Below are 17,133 nucleotides of genomic sequence, written 5' to 3' on the forward strand. Positions count from 1 at the left end.
GTGCCATCACAAGTCTCATAGTATTTTGGAGCTCTTCTTTGCAGAGGGTTGCACTTTGTTTCAAATGTGGATCTGAAACCTACAAAAGCTCTAACAGGGGGTGCAGTGAGAAGTACCTTGAAATCAGCTGGCCTTTGGGATTTGGTGGGTGGATGGGAATTGAGCTCTATATTTAAAAGAAAAGAATTTTTATAAAAGGTCTCTTTGGAAGAAAAACACAAAAACACTGCTAAAAAAAGAGCCTGTTTGTGTTTGACTTGTCAAGATTTTATGCCAAACTCTTTCATTTCACCCAAACCACAGCAAGTCCAATCTATAAAACAACATTCCCAAAATGGCAACAACAGACAGCTGCAACCTCTTCCCTACTTGGAAGTGTCCCATGGAGAAAGCTTCAGCAGGGTGGAGATGGGAGCAAGAAGATTGATTTGGGGGAGGATTGGCTAGTTTTATGAACATGTTGCTTTCTCTCTTCCTCTGTTTCTCTCTCTCTCTTTCTGCAACCACACAGTTCATTGCCAGCTCTAGCCTGAGAAATACGAATGAGCAAGGCTGCAATTCCTCTGCACCTGGGTGGAGTCCATTCTGAGAGCTCTGCACGGAGCTGAACTATTTGGCTCAGGACAAAAAGGATAAGGAAATGATCCGAGTTTCTCTGTGCCTGTTCTTCCAGATCAGTATCAAGTCTCTCTGGCTGCAGTGTTGAAGACCTTTCCTTAACCAAAATATGTAGTTTGTGTGCCTCTGAACCTTTACACAAACACAAGCCCCTTAATTTTCTGCTGGACCAAACTTTCCTTCCATGCTGAAGGTGCCCCCCTGCTCCTGCTGGAACATTTCCATATAAACTGGATCTCTCTTTGTTTCTGTTTCTAGTGGCCAGAAATGGTGATTATTAGTTCTCTAGTGGAACAGCTCTTCACAACCTTTAACTTGCTGTCCGTTAGTGCTTTGACAGCCTCTCAGTACAGCAGCAGCACATGCAGAACAGGCACTAGGACTTGGGATAGGTAGCCAGATTTCCCACCCCTCACTGCTTTTTCTCTTCAAGTTTATTTTAAAGCAAGTTCCCACCCTGCTAGCTTTACCGAGTGCTGAATCACCACTTTGGGTGGCCAGATTCTAGCTGGAGGGGAAGAAACTTCTGGCAGAAGAGCAGAGCACACATTAATGGAGATATTTAAACCTTTCCCTTGCCTCTGAAAAATTGCTGGTAGTGTTTACAGAGCAACGTTGACAGTCTTGGTCTGTACAGTAGGACTTGAGTAGCGGGGTGTAAGGGGGGCTAAGCCAATATTACAGGGCCACTGTTTAGTAGAAAATGGTATTGCTTGTTGATCTTTGGCTCTGGAGGAGACCACTGGCAAGAGAATCTATTTAAGGCATATGTCTTCTGATTGTTGTTTGAGTTCTGCCATGACCTGCATTTCTGGCTTGGCTTTTGCTTTGAATTGCTTTGGCTATTCATATTTCAGTGCTTCCTATTTTGTCTACTCCTGTGTAGCTAATCCTTTTCCTTGAACTTAACCAACAGCCAGAGATAATCCTAGTTTGAAAGTGACTGGAGAAACATAACAGTTTACATATAATGTATGTTTTATCCTGGCTGATTTACACATGAACTGTCATGTTGTCCTTTGTTAAATACACCACTATAAAGACGATAACAATCTTTTTAAATATTACACAGGGTTAAATAACTTTCCTTTTTTTATTTCCTTTCTCTTTTTGGCAAATGTTCCATTGTTTGGATATCTTTTTCTAATGGAAGAGCAAGCCTGGGTGTGGGACAGCTCTGAGTGCCATCTGCTGGAGACCTGCTTCCTCCCATCCCTTTGATGGGCCAAATCTGGAGGCATTCAAATGGTGATGCAAGTGTAGGTGTTCTGTCACTATGAACTACGGGCCAGAGCAGAAAAAAAAAAATGTCCCCTCATTCTATTCCAAAGGATGTGTCTGTGCCACAGAAATTCCCCAGGTAAAAGTCATGAACAGATCAAAGTCTTATTGAGCAGCAAGTTGGAGCAAATTCTTGGATTGTCCCAGTGCCAGCACAGGTTAGAAAGGAGGAAGTGGGTCCCCAAGCAGGAGCTGTCAGCTATGTTTCTGGTCAGCAGACAGACCTGTAAGAGCAAATGCTATCAAAGGTAAATAACCTTTGGCAGTCTCCTACAGTTTTCCTTAGTGCAACAGAAGTTTGAGAGTGAATTGGATTTATGGAGCTTATTTGTGCTGTGTCCCCAGCAGCCAGCATAGAAAAGAAATGGCAGATTAACGTGGGGATTGAGGCTTACTACTGCCTGACAGACGCCTCCAGTGTCTGCTCCTTAACTTTCTTTTAGGGTCAACTATTATAAATGTGTATTAAGAGAAAGGAGTTAATACAGAGTCCGTGTCTATAAGATCAAGATTTGAGTAACTTCATTATTGTTTACCTCCATGTATCTCTTCATTCACAGGTACCTGCATTCAGAGAGGAAGTTACCTGAAGGTATGTCACACAAAACAGCCAGGACTCTGCACACATTAGGCAATCTTTCACATGCGCATTCTGTCCAGGGCTTCATCTGCCAAATCCATCTCTATTTGAAATGCAAATGAAACCCACAACTGAACCCTTTCTTGCTCTTTTATCTCCCTGCAGCCTTTCACCAGCTTAGTCTCCTCTGCAGTCACTTTCCTGTCTGGTTTGGGGAACCTATGCCTTTCCTATCCTTTGGGGTTGTCCTGTATCAGTAGTGTGACTTGGTGTCTGCTCTATGATTCTTGCCATCTTGCTTGAATATAAGGGCAAAATCAGTTTTATTCCCTGATAGTAGCACATTGCAGACCAAGATCTAGTGGAGAGAGCTGGGGCCAAGATGGCAAAATGCCCTATAACTGAGCTCTCGCTCTAGTCTCTTCAATTCTGCCATCTAAGAAAAATAGCATTAATGCCAACTCCTTTCCTAGGAATTGTGAAATAACAGCAAAGAGCTGCATATGTGCTGTATGTGGTACAGAGAAAGAACAAGGAACTGCAGTGGTAGATGTTGCTGCTAGATGTCAGGTATTTTCTAGACCAAACCAGCTCTGTGCTCAGTTCATTCTGGTTTAGATATGGACATTAGATATAATGTGGTCCTGAATAGACTGGATGGGCTGTGCCTCAAATTGGTTCAGGTTTGAAACAGACCCACGTGTAGATAGCATTTCCATTTCTCTAGCAGCATCATGAAACTCCTGAAGCTATATGAAAGCCTTGCTGCTCTGATTACATCACATCTGACATGACCTACAAATGCCAAAGGAACGGGGAGCTCCCATGCTGCTGCTTATGCTAAGCCTTTCCAAATATAGTTCCAGTCTCATTGAAATTCCTGGTATTTATAATTTGATCTGGCAGGCGTGCAGGGCTGTGCATCAGAGGGGCTTAATGAAACAAGAGTGATGCTGGGATTGAGGCTGTCTGGATAGAGCTGAAAGGCATGTTCAGGCCATGGAAATGTCCTGCTCTGCTGTTGGTAAGAGGGAAGTATTTGTGGGTGAACCCGTGTAAGCTCATGTGATCAGGGAATCCAGACAAAATCTCTCTGCAAATGCAAAAGCCAGCTAAGCCTTGCATTGCCTCACTGATATGCAAATGAACACCCTAAATATCCTGCTTTGCTTTCTAATGCCCTTAGCCAGCATAAAGACAGCAGGCTTTTTATAATCTGTAATCAAGTTGGCCGGGCCAGGCACAAGCACGTAGGCTTGTTTTTAGAAGCCAAAACAGCTGCTGGTATGAATCCACCCCAATTGCTGGCCCTGTCCAGCTTTAACCACCACTCTTTCAAAAGAATTGGTGCGCTGATGTCTGTTAGGAGCAGTGCAAGCCCTTAGCATGTGTAGATCTGCTAATAATCTCACTCTAGGCATACTTGCTGCATAAGCAATTTGAAAGTAGGAAGCCAAGCCAAACAGGCTTTATGTGCTTCTATTCTAGGTCTAATCCACTAGCTATATTGATCTTGCCCTTTCTGCCAACCTAGAGAGGTTGTATTACACTGTTAATCCTGTCCTGCCCAGGTCACAGGCACAACAGGCTCTGAAGAGCTTCACCTGCTGGTGTCATAGGAGTAGACTCATCAATGGCAGCACTTCTCTTACCCTGCTTGGCAGGGTGCAGTCTGTTTCTCTCAATCCTTTTCCATCTCTCACTGAACTGTACATTCCTTCCCTGCTTCGCTTCATCTCACGTTCCCATGCAGAGCAGCCCTTGCTGTCAGCATGTGGAGATCCTTGTCATATCACTGACACAGAAGGCTCTTACAGTGCCCTTCATGTTGTGAAGCTTGAATGCCCACGGCTTTGCCTGATCTGACCGATGGGGGCCCAGGAGGCCCAAGTGATGAATACCAAATACTGAGTTTGGTTGCAGCTGTTTGAGGAATAGCAGGAACAGAACCTGCAGGCTTTGCTGTTCTGAGGAAGAGGGCTGGTGCATTCTAGAGTTAAAAAGAGCGCAGATTTGCTACTTGGAAACGAGAAGTGCCTTTAGTGCCAAGTAAAAGCTGTCAGAGCACTTCTGTGTGGAGCAGCAACACACTTGTCACTGCAGAGCATCCTTCGTGACAGCAGGCTGAAACCTTATGGCAGCTAAACAGCAACTGCTCAGTCTGTGACATGTCAGGGAGGACCGTGAGCAGCCGGGCTATCAGGAGGTGACACAGGCCACCCGGTCACCCAGCTGCCTGCGTTCCCGCACGTCCCAGGGACACACTGCAGGGAACTTGGCACTGCTGTCGGTCCTCCCAGACAGCATTGCACAGCTGCAGCTCCACAGGGACCCACACGGTGACCTTGCAAGGTTGAGCAGCCGAGGCTGCAGCAGGGAGCAGCAACGTGGCACAGCAATGACATGGTTCTGACCACAGGGCCACCAGCACAGGAGGTGCTTGCAGTGACCCAGCCAGGCTGTGCGTTTGCAGCTGCCTCGGGCTGCCATCTGCCGGCAGCTGCAGGAGGGCTTTGCTGTTTTCTTTTGAAGGAGAGAGGAAAGAAAGGGATTGAAAGGTAAGGAAATGTGTTGGAGTTGGTCAGGGCTGCCATGTGCTGCCATCGCAGGTTTTGGTTGGATTAAAGCAAGACTCATTGCAGCAAAGTGAGCGTGTCACTAAAACGATTATGCAGCCTTGTAGCAATTCAGCATTGTTCTTTGTCTCATTGGAAATCTAATGGCGTATCTGACTGCATGTCTACACAGCAACTTTGGCCTTTCCTCTTGGACTGCAGTACAGTATCTAAAGCATGGAGTATGATCACAGCAGGTTCTGAGCCCTAAGAAATCCCAAAGCAGCTCTTTTGAGAGCTATAAGCTCTTACTGGGACCATCAGTAGCTCTGAGCTCATCAGTAAAGACAATTTAGACATAGTTTTTAAAAAAAGAATAGAAATTAAAAAGGAATTAACTTTTGAGTTCAGAGGTCTCTTCAAAATTGGGGGGAAAAAAAAAAAAGAAAATCCTAGTCGATATAATCTTAATACAGTCCCTTCATCATGAATATCTGAGCAATGAATTCTAGAACTCTGAAGTGTAACTGCCACCCTGACTTAATGTTTGATACAACCATTCCTGAATCTTGTATTTTTTTTTTTTCTGTAACTAAGAAGTGGAGTAGAAAGAGGAAATCTTATTTTTGTTGATGAACCAGAGACAGCTGTTTTAAATTTCCATTACATCAGGCATGTCCAACCTGCAGCCTGCTTACCAGGGAAAAGCAGCCTTCCCTTTGCAGTCACGCCTTACTCATGGCACTGCTTTTTGGCACTACATACATTTGTGAACAACTGTTTTCAAGGATAAAGCACGGGAAGAGTAAAATTTCATCAAAAATTTGACAAATGCTGTGAGAGCTCACTGAGAATTGCAGCCACTGCCATTGAACCTGGCTGATGTGTTACTTCCACAAAAACAAGATCACATATCCCTTTTGTGCAATAAGAACAGTATAGGGGAATCTGCAAAGACCTGCTGTGCCTAGAGAGATGGACACCTTACAACAGTTCTGTTGTTCTGTAATATCTATCCTGTTTTTCTGCCTAGGATGCCGTGTGCTTGTCCTAGAGTCAGTAAATCTCCTGCGGAAGTACATCTCCATCCTGGATGTGCCCCTTTCCTGCCTCCTGCCCAGAGATGTGCTCTTCATACTCACAGAAGAAGAGACTCAGCAAGCCAGGGTGAGACTCTTTGTACTTGCTTAACTTGTTTGAATAACTTATAATCATTGCAAAGACTCTGGTCCGAAGGTTCAGGTCATCTTCACAGGTAATTATATCTGTAGCTTATAAATGCCACTAGTGAACAGTCTTCAGTGATTTGTGAAATATGAATGGATGAATAGCTTTGCTTCATGTGTTGCGTGGATAGTAGGACAGGGCTGAGTAGATTTACAGCTCAGAGATCATTGTATTTTGAATTTGAAGATGTAAAGTCTGGGACACTGAAAACTGCAGTCGTATTGGGTCAGGAAGGTTTTTGTAATGGTTTCTCAACTGTTTTTCCTTCTAGAGAGCCATGCAGTGTCATCACAGCCAGCTCCTCTGGTTTCGCCGCATCTATATGCTTTTCTCACGTTACGTGGTGATCAATTCTCTCCACCTTCTAGAAAAGACAACGCTTACAACTCAGGGAGTAAAAGAATGAGCCAAAAAAAACTGTGCCAGGACAACCTCTAAAGAAACCCCAATTATTAGACACTCAAGAGGACGGGATTCTCTCTGTGTAGTGTTCTTTCAGACTACAAAAAGCAGGTTGTATATAAACTTTCTTCTGAATCTTGTTCCCTGATACGTTGAGATGAAGAGGGTTTAACAGCACTATTTTCTCACTGTAGAAACTTAAATAGGACATGAAAATTGAATTAGCCTAATAAGGACTCAAAAGAAGGGATACTCTGCTAGAGAAGATATGGCACAAGCTATTTTTCCTCTGGACACAGTTATGAAGACAGCTTCGCACCTTTATCTCTTGGTACTTTTGTAAAATCCAAATATTAGGAGTGACTTTTATGTTCTATCTTCACAGATAAAATCAAACTACAAGACCCATCTTACTCAATCAGAACTTTTAAAAAGCCGAAGCTTATGAATAAAGCATTTATTTTTTCTATTTGCACTGATCTTTGCTGCTACTGCTGCTGCTTTGAGATGCACTGTGTTGCAGGCTCCCCTTTCCCAGAGCATCCCTCATGAAATGCAAGCATTTCTTCTTGCTTCAGAATATGGGGCTTGAGATCAACTCAAAAGAGTCTCAGTAGGATCTAAGAATGAGTTGGAAGAGACCCAGACTGTAACTGAGTCTTTTGTAGAACACATGGAGACAAAAATAGCAAGCAGTGTTTCAGAAGTTGTTCCGCTTATGTGAAAGACAACTGCAGGAGTTAAAGATCCTCACCCTTTGTGTTAAAAGGTAAGTGAAGATGCCAGCTTTCAGTGATTAATTCCTTAGGATACACAGAGATTTTAGGAATGATTTGGGATTCTGCAGGCTACAGTGTAGCGAAGTCAGCAATACTTCATGTTTCTGTAGGCCTTTGCACTCATTAATGTGGGCTTGCATCTGCTGGCACATCTTCCCTGCATCTGCACTGCTAGGCAGTGCACTGTCAAGATGAGAACCTAAACTGCCAGATCATGATGTGCTGCTTTGAGCACATCCTGCTCAAGACAACAGGTGAGTTCTTGGTTGTAGTCGAGCATGTGTCCACTGTTACAAAAGTATGACTGCTGAATTCAGTATGCATATGCCAACTCAGCCTTAAAACCATAAGCAAGTCCAGGCTTAAGCAAAGCAGTACTTTTAATCACGCGGATAACTTCAGTGGTCCCTCTACTGCATACATTTAAGCACCTGTAATAAATGCTTTTCTGAACCTGAGCCTAGTAAGCTCTTTCAAAGCCCCTTTAACTCTCAATGCATGGTAAGTTCACTGAAGTTATTGGAGAAAAAACAGCACAAGCTAGTTCTTCGTCCTAAGCAAGAGATTATCTTATATAGAACACTTTATAGGACATTTTTGAAAGCCAGACTTCATTATTTTTAAAACTTTGCTGTGTTTATTGTGATTAAGCTTTACCATAGCTAAGGATGAATTACCAAAGTACGAGTCCTGGGGTGGTTTACTGAATAAAGGTAGCTTTAAAACTCAGAGTCACAAATGAATGGCACAGGCAGAATAGAAATATTTATTTAAGAAACAGAAAGATAACAACACTCAGAAATGCCCGGACTACAGTTCCATGGCAGTGCTCCAAGTTCAGCTGTCAGAAGGGTATGTCAGGGTTTTGACATGTCTCTGATGGTCTTATGTTCCTTCACTGCCTTCTCCCATTCTTTGCCATTGATATCCTCCGTAATAATGCTGTGCACAGTGCCATCATCCAGACAATGGGGAGCTATCCCTGAAGAAAAAGAGAGTACACAGAAACCTGCTAAAGAGCAGGAGATAGATGCATCTCTGCGCCCTGCAGATGGGGCACCTCAGAGATTGTCAGTAAATGCTGTCAGTTCAGCTACTGTTGTAAGGCTGAAGAGTCTACATGAGAAAATTGTCGTGGGTGGAAGACCACAAGTCACAGGTAAGGCTATTTCATGTGGAGGAGCCACAGGGTCAGGCTACAGCTCTAGATATTTGGTAAATTAGGGAAAGACTGAAGACATGCTTTGCCATGCTCTCTGCTCTCAAGCTAGCAACCAGTGGAGTCTCCATCCAAGATTTGCTTGGTGGTCAACTTTTGCTACCACAGTTTGCCAGGTTTACTCTTTTTACCTACCATAGCCATCTGGATTTGAGCGAGGAGTGTAAAAGCTCTGCACACCACAGGTCTTGCAGAACGTGTGCTGGGCACGATGTGTGTTGAAGGTGTACGTTGTCAAATTCTCAGCACCCTAAGCAGAAATAAAAATCAATGTAGATTTCCCACATAAGTAGGTGTATTAATTACTTTTTATGAACTTGTAGCTAAGACATAAAATTTAACATATCAGTTTCTTGTGTCTACTTGAGATACAGAATTAGGGTGAAAAAACTGGGAACCACTCACATCTTTTACAATAATAATAGATTATGGATTAGATAATTTATTTCTGTTAGTGTTTGTGGCCAGGTTTTCACTGCATTCTTACTCTACCTTCAGCAGCTTGAAACGTGAAGCTGGGACAATGAAGTGTCTGTTCTGCTTCTTTGTGCAAATGCTGCAACTGTAAAAGAAAGAGAAGACCCTTTCTAGAAGCAGCAGATGAGTTGTAATACAGGAATCAGATCAGAACTAGCTCAGACCTCTTGATGACAGAAATTCCACTAAGAGCTAAAATGCTTCATTAGCCTCAAAGAGGTAAGTGACAAAAGTGGACTCATACATATCAGTAGTGTTTGCCAAGGATGCCCATGAAACAGACTGACCCTATGCAGGTAAGCAGTAAGGCATTCACCTCTAGCAAGCATTATATGTCTCTTTTTTCCCAAGTGCAACTTTCAGTAGACATACCAAGGACTAACTATAGTCTGAGAAATGCATTTAATCTTTCAGATCAGTAGGCCAACTTTTCTAACATTAATTAACTTGCAAACAAGAAAGTAAGATTCAAAGGTTACCCATGAGCTGGAAGCAAACTAGTTGCAGGTGGGGGAAACACTGAAATCAAACACTGCTGTAGTTTGAATTTGTGGTCAGGAATGTAACATTTACTGGAGCAGACCAAGTTAAAAGGGGATTGATGTGCTTTGAGCAGGCTGTACTTCGAGGAAACATAAAGCAGACCCCTGAGCACCTGTAGTCATTAGATCATTCCCAACACTTTTTGTATGGGTGCAGATGGGGGAACCTTGAAGTCCTGCCTACCAGTGCATCACCTGCATCACCTGCACTGCTCCCACATTGCCTAATTACATGCTGATCCAAAGATCCTATGGAAACAGAGTGGAGAATGTTCTCCAATTTTATTACAGTCTTTTCTCTATGACGTTGACTGGAAAAGCATACGAGCTCTTATTCGTGTATGAGAACAGGGAACTGAAAACTCACTTGCAGTTAAAAACATGCAGGTCTGCTGAAGCCCAGACCTCAAAGCGGATGGCTCCGCAGTGACAGCCTCCCGTGTGCTTGACCAGACCTCTGTGCTCACTGGAGAGAGAAGCAACAGACAGGTTATGTGAGCATAGATTTTGATGTTGGCCAAGGAAACATTTAGGCTACTCCATTACTCGGTTTTGCTTTGAGCACTTGCAGTACACCTTAAAAAAAAAAAAAAAAGTATTTCCTGAAATGTATTTAAATAAAGTGCTTCTGAGTGAAGTAGAGAATGAGTTTTGTCTTCTGCAGATATTGCATTTTTGGTTTTATGAAAACAGCAAAAGGAAAGAATTACAGTTCAAGTAGAGTGTGCTCTGCCTGTAACACAGCACGTGTGCTCCCCTGCCGCAGCCCAGGCCAGAATTCTGGCCTCACTTATGGCATTAGCCATGTCCAGCAATGATAGAAAGTGGTGTTCTTACAACGCAGCCCTCTTGGAGCTGGGAAATGGCTTTCCCTACGTTTTTTTGCACAGCTGCTCAGCTCTAATACTCCTCCATGTAAAAGCTGGGAGCAGCGGAGATAAGTGCGTTCCGCACCGTACTGAAACATTTTATTCTGCGTTTAAATTGTAGGGGAACTTTACGATGAAGGAATCTTTGAGCTTCTCCCTCTCCCCCAGGGTGCATCCATAGCAACTCTGCAGAACGAACACGCCGAGTCAAAAGCTAAATGCGGAGGAAAACCCATTTCCTTCCAAATTTCCACTCTCCCGGGCAGTTAGTGATTACAGCCCGGCGATGATGTGCCGTGAACCGAAAGAGCACAGGAGGTGGGTGCGGATTTAGATGAGCCTCGGCTCCCGAGCGAGGGAATGCAATCCCCCAAGGCATTTGTGACCGAGTAGCTGTGAATGAGCCTAAAAAGCCACTTCGTGCGGGAGGACCCACCCCCTCCCCGGGCCCGTGTTCACTGCTGTGCAAGCGATGGGATCTGACCCGTCCCGTACTCACTAGGCGTCCAGCAGCAGCCGCGCCGCTTCCTCGCAGCTCAGCCGGTGCCGCTCCTGGAAGGCGGCCCAGCGCTCGCTCTGCGCCCCTAGATCGAACGTACCGGCGGGCAGCGCCTGCCCCCCGCCTCGGGAGCCGCCCGCTTTCTTCCCTCGCTCCCGGCGGTTTCTACCCGCGGGCGAAGCGCTGGCCGCGCTGCTCCGCCGGGAGCGCCGCGCGTTGCCCGCCGCAGCGCGCCCCATGTGCCGCTCCCCGTCCTGCTGCCCGCGGCCGCCAGGGGGCGCTGTCGCGGCGCGGGATAGGGGCGTCCCGGGAGGCCGTGCCGGGTTGTGCCCGCGGGGCGCTGCTGGCCGGGGCGGCTCCGCCTGCGGGTGCAACCGGGAATGGGAGCGAGGAGAATCCCGCCCCGCGCTGTCAGCTGGTTTGCTCCAGTGGAAAGCGAGCTTGTGCTGTGTTTCGTAGAGATTTGGTCGCAAAGACGAGGTTTCTGCTGAGAAAAATGACCGAGGAATGGCCCGGCTGAGGGTTTGGGGCAGCAGGTGAACGTGAATTCATCACATTTATGGAATCTGAGCCCCAAGCCCGATGCCCGAGTGAGCATGGTGAGTTCGGATCTGTAGGTTGTGAGCTCAGGGTGCCAGCTGGCCTGTAACATACCCTACAGTGCTAGAAATACCAGTTATTTGCAAGCATTATCATAAGGTTTTCTCTTTAATTATAAACACAGGGTGCCACGGGGTGTCAAGGTTGTCAACTGCTTTGCAGACCTGAGTGTGTTGTGTGACATCTCAGCTATGTACCCTCCCTCCTTTAAAAACAAGGCTGCTGTTCAACAACGCTGCGGCGCATCATTATGCGCGTTTGGAAGCGTAGTGAGGCTCTGTCCTTCCTGACGTGTGAATCATGATGGCAGCTCTTCAGAGAAATGGGCTTTAATGTGATTCCTACTAGGCACTTTTTTTTCTACAAACTCTGTCACCAGAATCTTTAAGTTAAAAGGAAAACAAACAGCACAGCTCCTAAAACAAACACAACCTCTGACAGCACTCCTCTGTTGGTAAATAACCTAGAAAAAGATTATTTACAAACATCTGTAGGGCAAAGCTGTTTCCGGAGTGAAACTGTTCAACGTGGGGTAAAGGAGAAGAATTTGTAGGCATCTAAGTTACATTTGGTGGGGGGAAAAAAAATCACTCCCAGTGTGGCTGGAGTAGAAATTTATTTTGTTGGAGAGACAATCAGTAGTTTGTTTTGGCAACAATTCTTAACGCCTTGCTCTTCTCTGGAAGCGGAACAGGGAGAGATGTAAACAAGTGAGTTACTAGTCTGGTATGGGGCAGAACAGGCACAGAGGGTCACGTCTCATCCAGGAATATAGCAAAGCAACTGGACGATGATGAAACGTCCATCAGCACTCTCTGGTCTGGAAAACAGCTTTAAAAACATGCATCTGCAGTGTGTGGGCTGCCTCCTGAGCTGGCACATAGAAGGACTCGAATAACAATCCAGTGGCTCAGCATCACCCTTTACTGATGATAGGAAGGGGTACTGAGTTACAGTTTCCTGTTATTCCCCATCTGAACTTCTGTACTCGTTATTCATTCTAATGGAACCATTTTAAATATGCTGTATGTGACAAGTTCTGGTCCATGTCAGCACATTCTTCAGAAGTGCCTGATCTGGGCCACTCCCAGACTTTTAGTCACACTCAACTTCATGTTAGTCACCTTATATTTCGGGAGGAAATGTCACTCAGGTGAAACTGGAGACCGTGAGCTGAAACCGAGTCTGTGTAGTCTGCAGCATGGCTTTATCTGCCCTAGGTGTGGGTATGGCCTGCAGCACTGCAGGTTTCAGCCTACAGTGGTCTGTCCTCTAAAAACAAGAACAGCACAAAACTAAAAGGCAGAGAGTGTTATAGGAGCTGCTTATGGATCAGTTCACAAACGGCCACCTGCCTGTTTGGAGGGGAACTAAACATCTGTACACCTTCCTGGGTGAAAACTGGAGTGTGTAATCTATGTCATAGATGCAAATCTGTCACTTTCCACTTATCTCCACTATTAATTCAATGTATTTTAAATGTAGGAAGCATTTTGAGAAGCTAAATTCTGTTCCCCTATGATGTTTCAAGGTAAAGAGCTGCAAGAAAGAAAAAAATTGAAAAGCAGAATGCAGTCATTTCAGAAGGTTAAGGCAAAAATATTCTTCCTCCTTTTTCATTTGTATCAAAGGACTCATGAAGCTCAAAATTGGGCCTCATAGGAAGAGGCAATGCTAGAACTTCATAGCAGATCTCTGGCTGATGTTAAATTTTACTGGTATTCTGATTGCAAGTCCTAAATTTCAGTGGTTGCATATAGAATTGGGGTGCACATGTATGTGTGGTGTTAGATGTTACCCAGTGCCTGAAGAGTTAACAGCCTTCACATTGATTATTTCCAAGGTTTACCAACCATTCGTGGCAGTAGAAGATAAAAAATGTTTTCCTCTAAAGCTTCTGAAACAAAATAGAAAAGGAAGAAACCTTCAGAAAGAGGGTGAGAAAGATAAGAGGAAGAAAAGTCCAGTAAATGACTGTTCTCTTTGGGTGTATCACGATATTCAAAGTTCAACAGCTGACGTATTTTAGTGCTGAAGTACAAAGGTGCTTTTCTGTGCCATGCAGCTCTGCTTGTATAACAATGACTCAGCTATGCAGACCTGGCTTGCAGCCTGTGTGGAGATCCTGCCTGGAAGGGCATTTTCACTGCAAAAGCAGCACTAAAAGCAGCGACATGTTTGTGGGTTTAAGAGAACTAGAAAATGTAGATGCTTTTGGTCCAACAAATGGGAAACTAGAAGTAGTTTGTAGCTAACACCATGCTTAAAAGCACTGAGACGTTAAAGATTACACAGTTTGTACAGGGGAGAAAAATATCAGTGTTTGGATTTTAGTCTTAATGTCATGGGGGGGGACCTTTCTGGACATTCTCCTTATCAAGGGATCCGAGCTGGATCTGAAGACAAAGGGTCTGATGGACAAAGGCTGTTCAGAATGGCCTTCACGGTGTTGTTGTTCAATAGAAAAATGTTAATAATTATTCACAGCATTCTAGACTTATTTCTTTCTGTTTTTCAAGATGTTTCTCTGCTGTGCTGCTGAAAACTCCCATCCCTGAAACCACACACTAAATCAGCTCAGACGCAGCAAAGAAAACACGAACAAAGAGAGCTCCTCCACTGCAGTGCAGTTTGGATCGGCTCCAGCAGACTCGTAAGCAGAAGACAGACTGCAAAGACACAGACATGTAATTTTTAGAACAGACCCAGATATTGTTGCTTTCGCTGGCATTGTGTGCAGGCACAAACCTGTGATTTCAGACTGATGGTGTCCCTGTAAAAGTCTCCTGACTTCAGGAAGTGAATTGCCATATCTTCCTCTGGATCATTCAGAGAAGGACAAAAAAGCCCAAGCATGTTGATGGTAGAAGCACAGCTCTTAAAACAAAGCTGTATCTCCTGTATCCTGCAAAGTCAAACTATGCTTTAAACAGACAGGGGGACAAATAAGTATTGCCCAATTTTCCTATTTTATTACAAATCCAGCTAGTTATTTTTATGAAGTTTTCAGCTCCTGAATTTGATAGCTTATTAAAAACCTTGTTTAAGTTATTCTTAGCATAAGGCTTAGAAAAACAAAACAAAACTCAGAGAGTTGTCTTTTTTTGGTAATGTCATAACATTACAGTCCATCATACAGTACTTTGAATTGTGACTTGTTATTCCTGTAACCCTTGAGCTTGGCTGTACAAGGACAAGCAGTAACACGCCACAGCTCTGTTTGTCTTGTGACTGGGCTTTATTGCAGCATTACAGGTTTGGGGAGAAAATATCTCCACAAACATAAATAGATAAATGTAATTATCCTGTGTCATATAGAGTAAGATAAACCTGAGGTATGTGTGAGTAACTTTAAGAGGTAGGACAATATACTGTTTTTCCATATGGCAAGAACCCCATTTTTATCTGGACAAAGGAAAAGTACTGATCTTGCAACACATACACAAGTCCTCTGATTGTCCAGCTGCCCCAAGTTAAACTTTTGTAACTAAAGATAAACAGATTGCTTCATTTGACATTGCTCATGTGGAAATGCTATGCTGTTGCTAAGATGGTAGCGTACATAAAAACAGACACCGCGTTCTAGAATGTTCAGATTCATTGGAAACATTTCTTTGACCCCAAGTTTTTCTCTTCTGAAAGCAGGTTACTTTGTACTGCTGCCCAATGACCTACTTCTGAAATTGCTGGCAAGAAACACGTGTCCCCAGCAGCAGGCCCTGCACCCTGGCAAAGTCTGGAACCACCTGTGCACTCAGTCCAGTCACAAGACACAGCGTTCTGTATTTTCAGGTTTGCATTTATTTATATACAGTCCACAGTCAGTTGCTTATTCACCTAGAGCTACTGGAGGAAGGGCAGTAAACATACTAAAGTACTTATCTAAGTTCCTATTTAACTAGAAAACAAACAACTGCTTTTGTAAACAGTTCAGTCATAGGCTTTGCCAATACTTTGTTTGTTTGTTTGTTAAAGGGAGAGCTCTGGCATTTTCTGGAAGTGCTGAAATCCTTAATGCAAGCCCGAGACACCTGGGCCAAGCTTTAGATTAGCTTGTGATTAATCTCCAGTTTAGCAGCAGTGGCCTTTCACATTTATAAATATTATTTCTAGTTTCTCATGGCTTTCCTCTCAGAGCAACTTGTTCAGCTGCCTTGGCTCTAACATCTACTGCTTTGGCACTATGCACACAAAATGAATCTACTGGAAACAGTGAGCAAAGTTGGCAGCATTAAGGAAACACGTGTAATATTGCTTAAATCCGCCCTTTGTCCTAAATCTGTGTAGCTGAATGGTATCTCAGAGGTTGGTGACTGCCCCAGAACAGTCTCTGAGCTTTCCAGTTACTCTTTTCCTCCCTTCCTGTCTACATTCTGAGTAACTGCTGGAAAGATTTATTTCCTTCTTACCGTAAACCACGAAGTGCTGAGCAGACGCGGGGCCTTGCTAAAAGAAACAAAACCAAAGGTTTTTCTTTTTAATGGAGGGAAATACAGCTCATCGCTCTGCGTTAAATCCTGCTATTCACAGCACGTTCATGCTTCCTGAGCAGAGGATTTACCAGCAAATTCATCTGCGTTCATCCAGCAGCGAACGAAACAGCATGAAAACCTTTCTGGCTTTTGCATACCCCGGTTACGACATGAGAGCCGGTCCGAAAGGCATAATGAACTTTAATTAACGCTGCCACGTTGGCTCGCAGCAGGAAGCTGCTCTGTGAGCTGCTCAGGGCTTCCTGCTCTGAAAGCAGCTAACAGCCATTTCAGCAGCAGATGCCAGCATTGCAGCAGAGGTCTCACAGCACCCAGGAGCTGCCAGGCAGGGCAGCTGAGGGCGGCTCAGGAATCAGGACGAGAGCAGAGCCAGTGTGACACATCAGCAGCTGCTAACGCTTGCCAGCTTCCTATGTAACGATTTCCAGCTCTTCTAAAACACATTTCTGCTCTTCCTGGCTTTTCCTTACAGCCACACACAACGGGAGCGGCCCCAGCTATTCCAATCCCAGAAACGAGCTGTGATGCTGTGGTTACGGGGCTCCTTTTGCTCCCTTCTCCCTGCCCTAAGCAATAGCTGTCAAAAAAAAAAGATGCGGCCTAAACACAACGCGCCCATCGCCACAGGGCCTGCACGGCCTCCCTCTTCCTGCCCCCCCCCCCACCGAAATCTGCCCCCGCAGCACAGGGCCGCCCTAGCAACAGGGCTGACCTCACCGCGCACCAATCGGAACGCTGCAGCGCTCGAATCTTCCAGAGCTTTCTTTACAACGACCTCTCCCTATCAACCAATCAGCAGCCGCCTTTCTTACTGCTGCACCAATCAGCGCCGACCTTGCCGTCGTTTGGAGTAGCCGTTTCACCGCAGCTCCAGATCCATCCGCACCCTCCGAAATTTGGGGATTTTTAAGGGTCTCAGCTCTCTGCCGAAAGCATCAGGGACCCCCTTTGCTCGTGGAAGAGAGATTGGAGAGGTAGAGAGGCAAGTATTT

General features: G+C 44.7%; 3 protein-coding genes across 5 annotated transcripts in view; 1 reads left to right on the plus strand and 2 right to left on the minus strand.

Annotated features, from left to right (window-relative positions):
• The window catches only part of PIGL (phosphatidylinositol glycan anchor biosynthesis class L), a 56,034-nt gene extending 47,935 nt beyond the window's left edge, over positions 1-8,099 (plus strand). Inside the window, exons 5-8 of one of the 2 annotated variants that reach the window (XR_016459212.1) lie at positions 2,460-2,491; positions 6,068-6,201; positions 6,533-7,432; positions 7,553-8,099. Coding sequence is in view for 1 of the 2 variants with exons in the window: in XM_031591628.2 (XP_031447488.2) it covers positions 2,460-2,491; positions 6,068-6,201; positions 6,533-6,667 (301 nt within the window). In the remaining variant the exon portion in view is untranslated. Of the gene's footprint in view, positions 1-2,459; positions 2,492-6,067; positions 6,202-6,532 lie in introns of both variants that reach the window. The other variant, XM_031591628.2, reaches the window with a different exon arrangement.
• An 86-nt stretch (positions 8,100-8,185) lies between these two features.
• CENPV (centromere protein V) lies at positions 8,186-11,379 on the minus strand. Its single transcript, XM_031591629.2, has 5 exons — positions 11,049-11,379; positions 10,048-10,146; positions 9,154-9,223; positions 8,797-8,911; positions 8,186-8,424 (listed from the first exon to the last, which is right to left on the minus strand). Exons 1-5 carry the CDS (start codon positions 11,285-11,287, stop codon positions 8,300-8,302), a joined length of 648 nt encoding a protein of 215 aa, XP_031447489.1. The 5' UTR covers positions 11,288-11,379; the 3' UTR covers positions 8,186-8,299.
• A 1,171-nt stretch (positions 11,380-12,550) lies between these two features.
• LOC149915317 (uncharacterized) lies at positions 12,551-17,073 on the minus strand. 2 transcript variants are annotated; one of them, XM_090122435.1, is made up of 5 exons: positions 16,866-17,073; positions 16,210-16,718; positions 16,058-16,094; positions 14,397-14,553; positions 12,551-14,317 (listed from the first exon to the last, which is right to left on the minus strand). In XM_090122435.1, exons 2-5 carry the CDS (start codon positions 16,274-16,276, stop codon positions 14,216-14,218), a joined length of 363 nt encoding a protein of 120 aa, XP_089978561.1. In that variant the 5' UTR covers positions 16,277-16,718; positions 16,866-17,073; the 3' UTR covers positions 12,551-14,215. The 2 variants fall into 2 exon arrangements, with proteins under 2 accessions (XP_089978561.1, XP_089978560.1); XM_090122434.1 differs by lacking the exon at positions 16,866-17,073 and having other exon boundaries at positions 16,210-16,795.
• Between the last annotated feature and the right edge of the window lie 60 nt (positions 17,074-17,133).

The sequence above is a fragment of the Phasianus colchicus genome, chromosome 21 (assembly GCF_987193195.1).
Source record: "Phasianus colchicus chromosome 21, bPhaCol1.hap1.1, whole genome shotgun sequence".
Taxonomy (NCBI): domain Eukaryota; kingdom Metazoa; phylum Chordata; class Aves; order Galliformes; family Phasianidae; genus Phasianus; species Phasianus colchicus.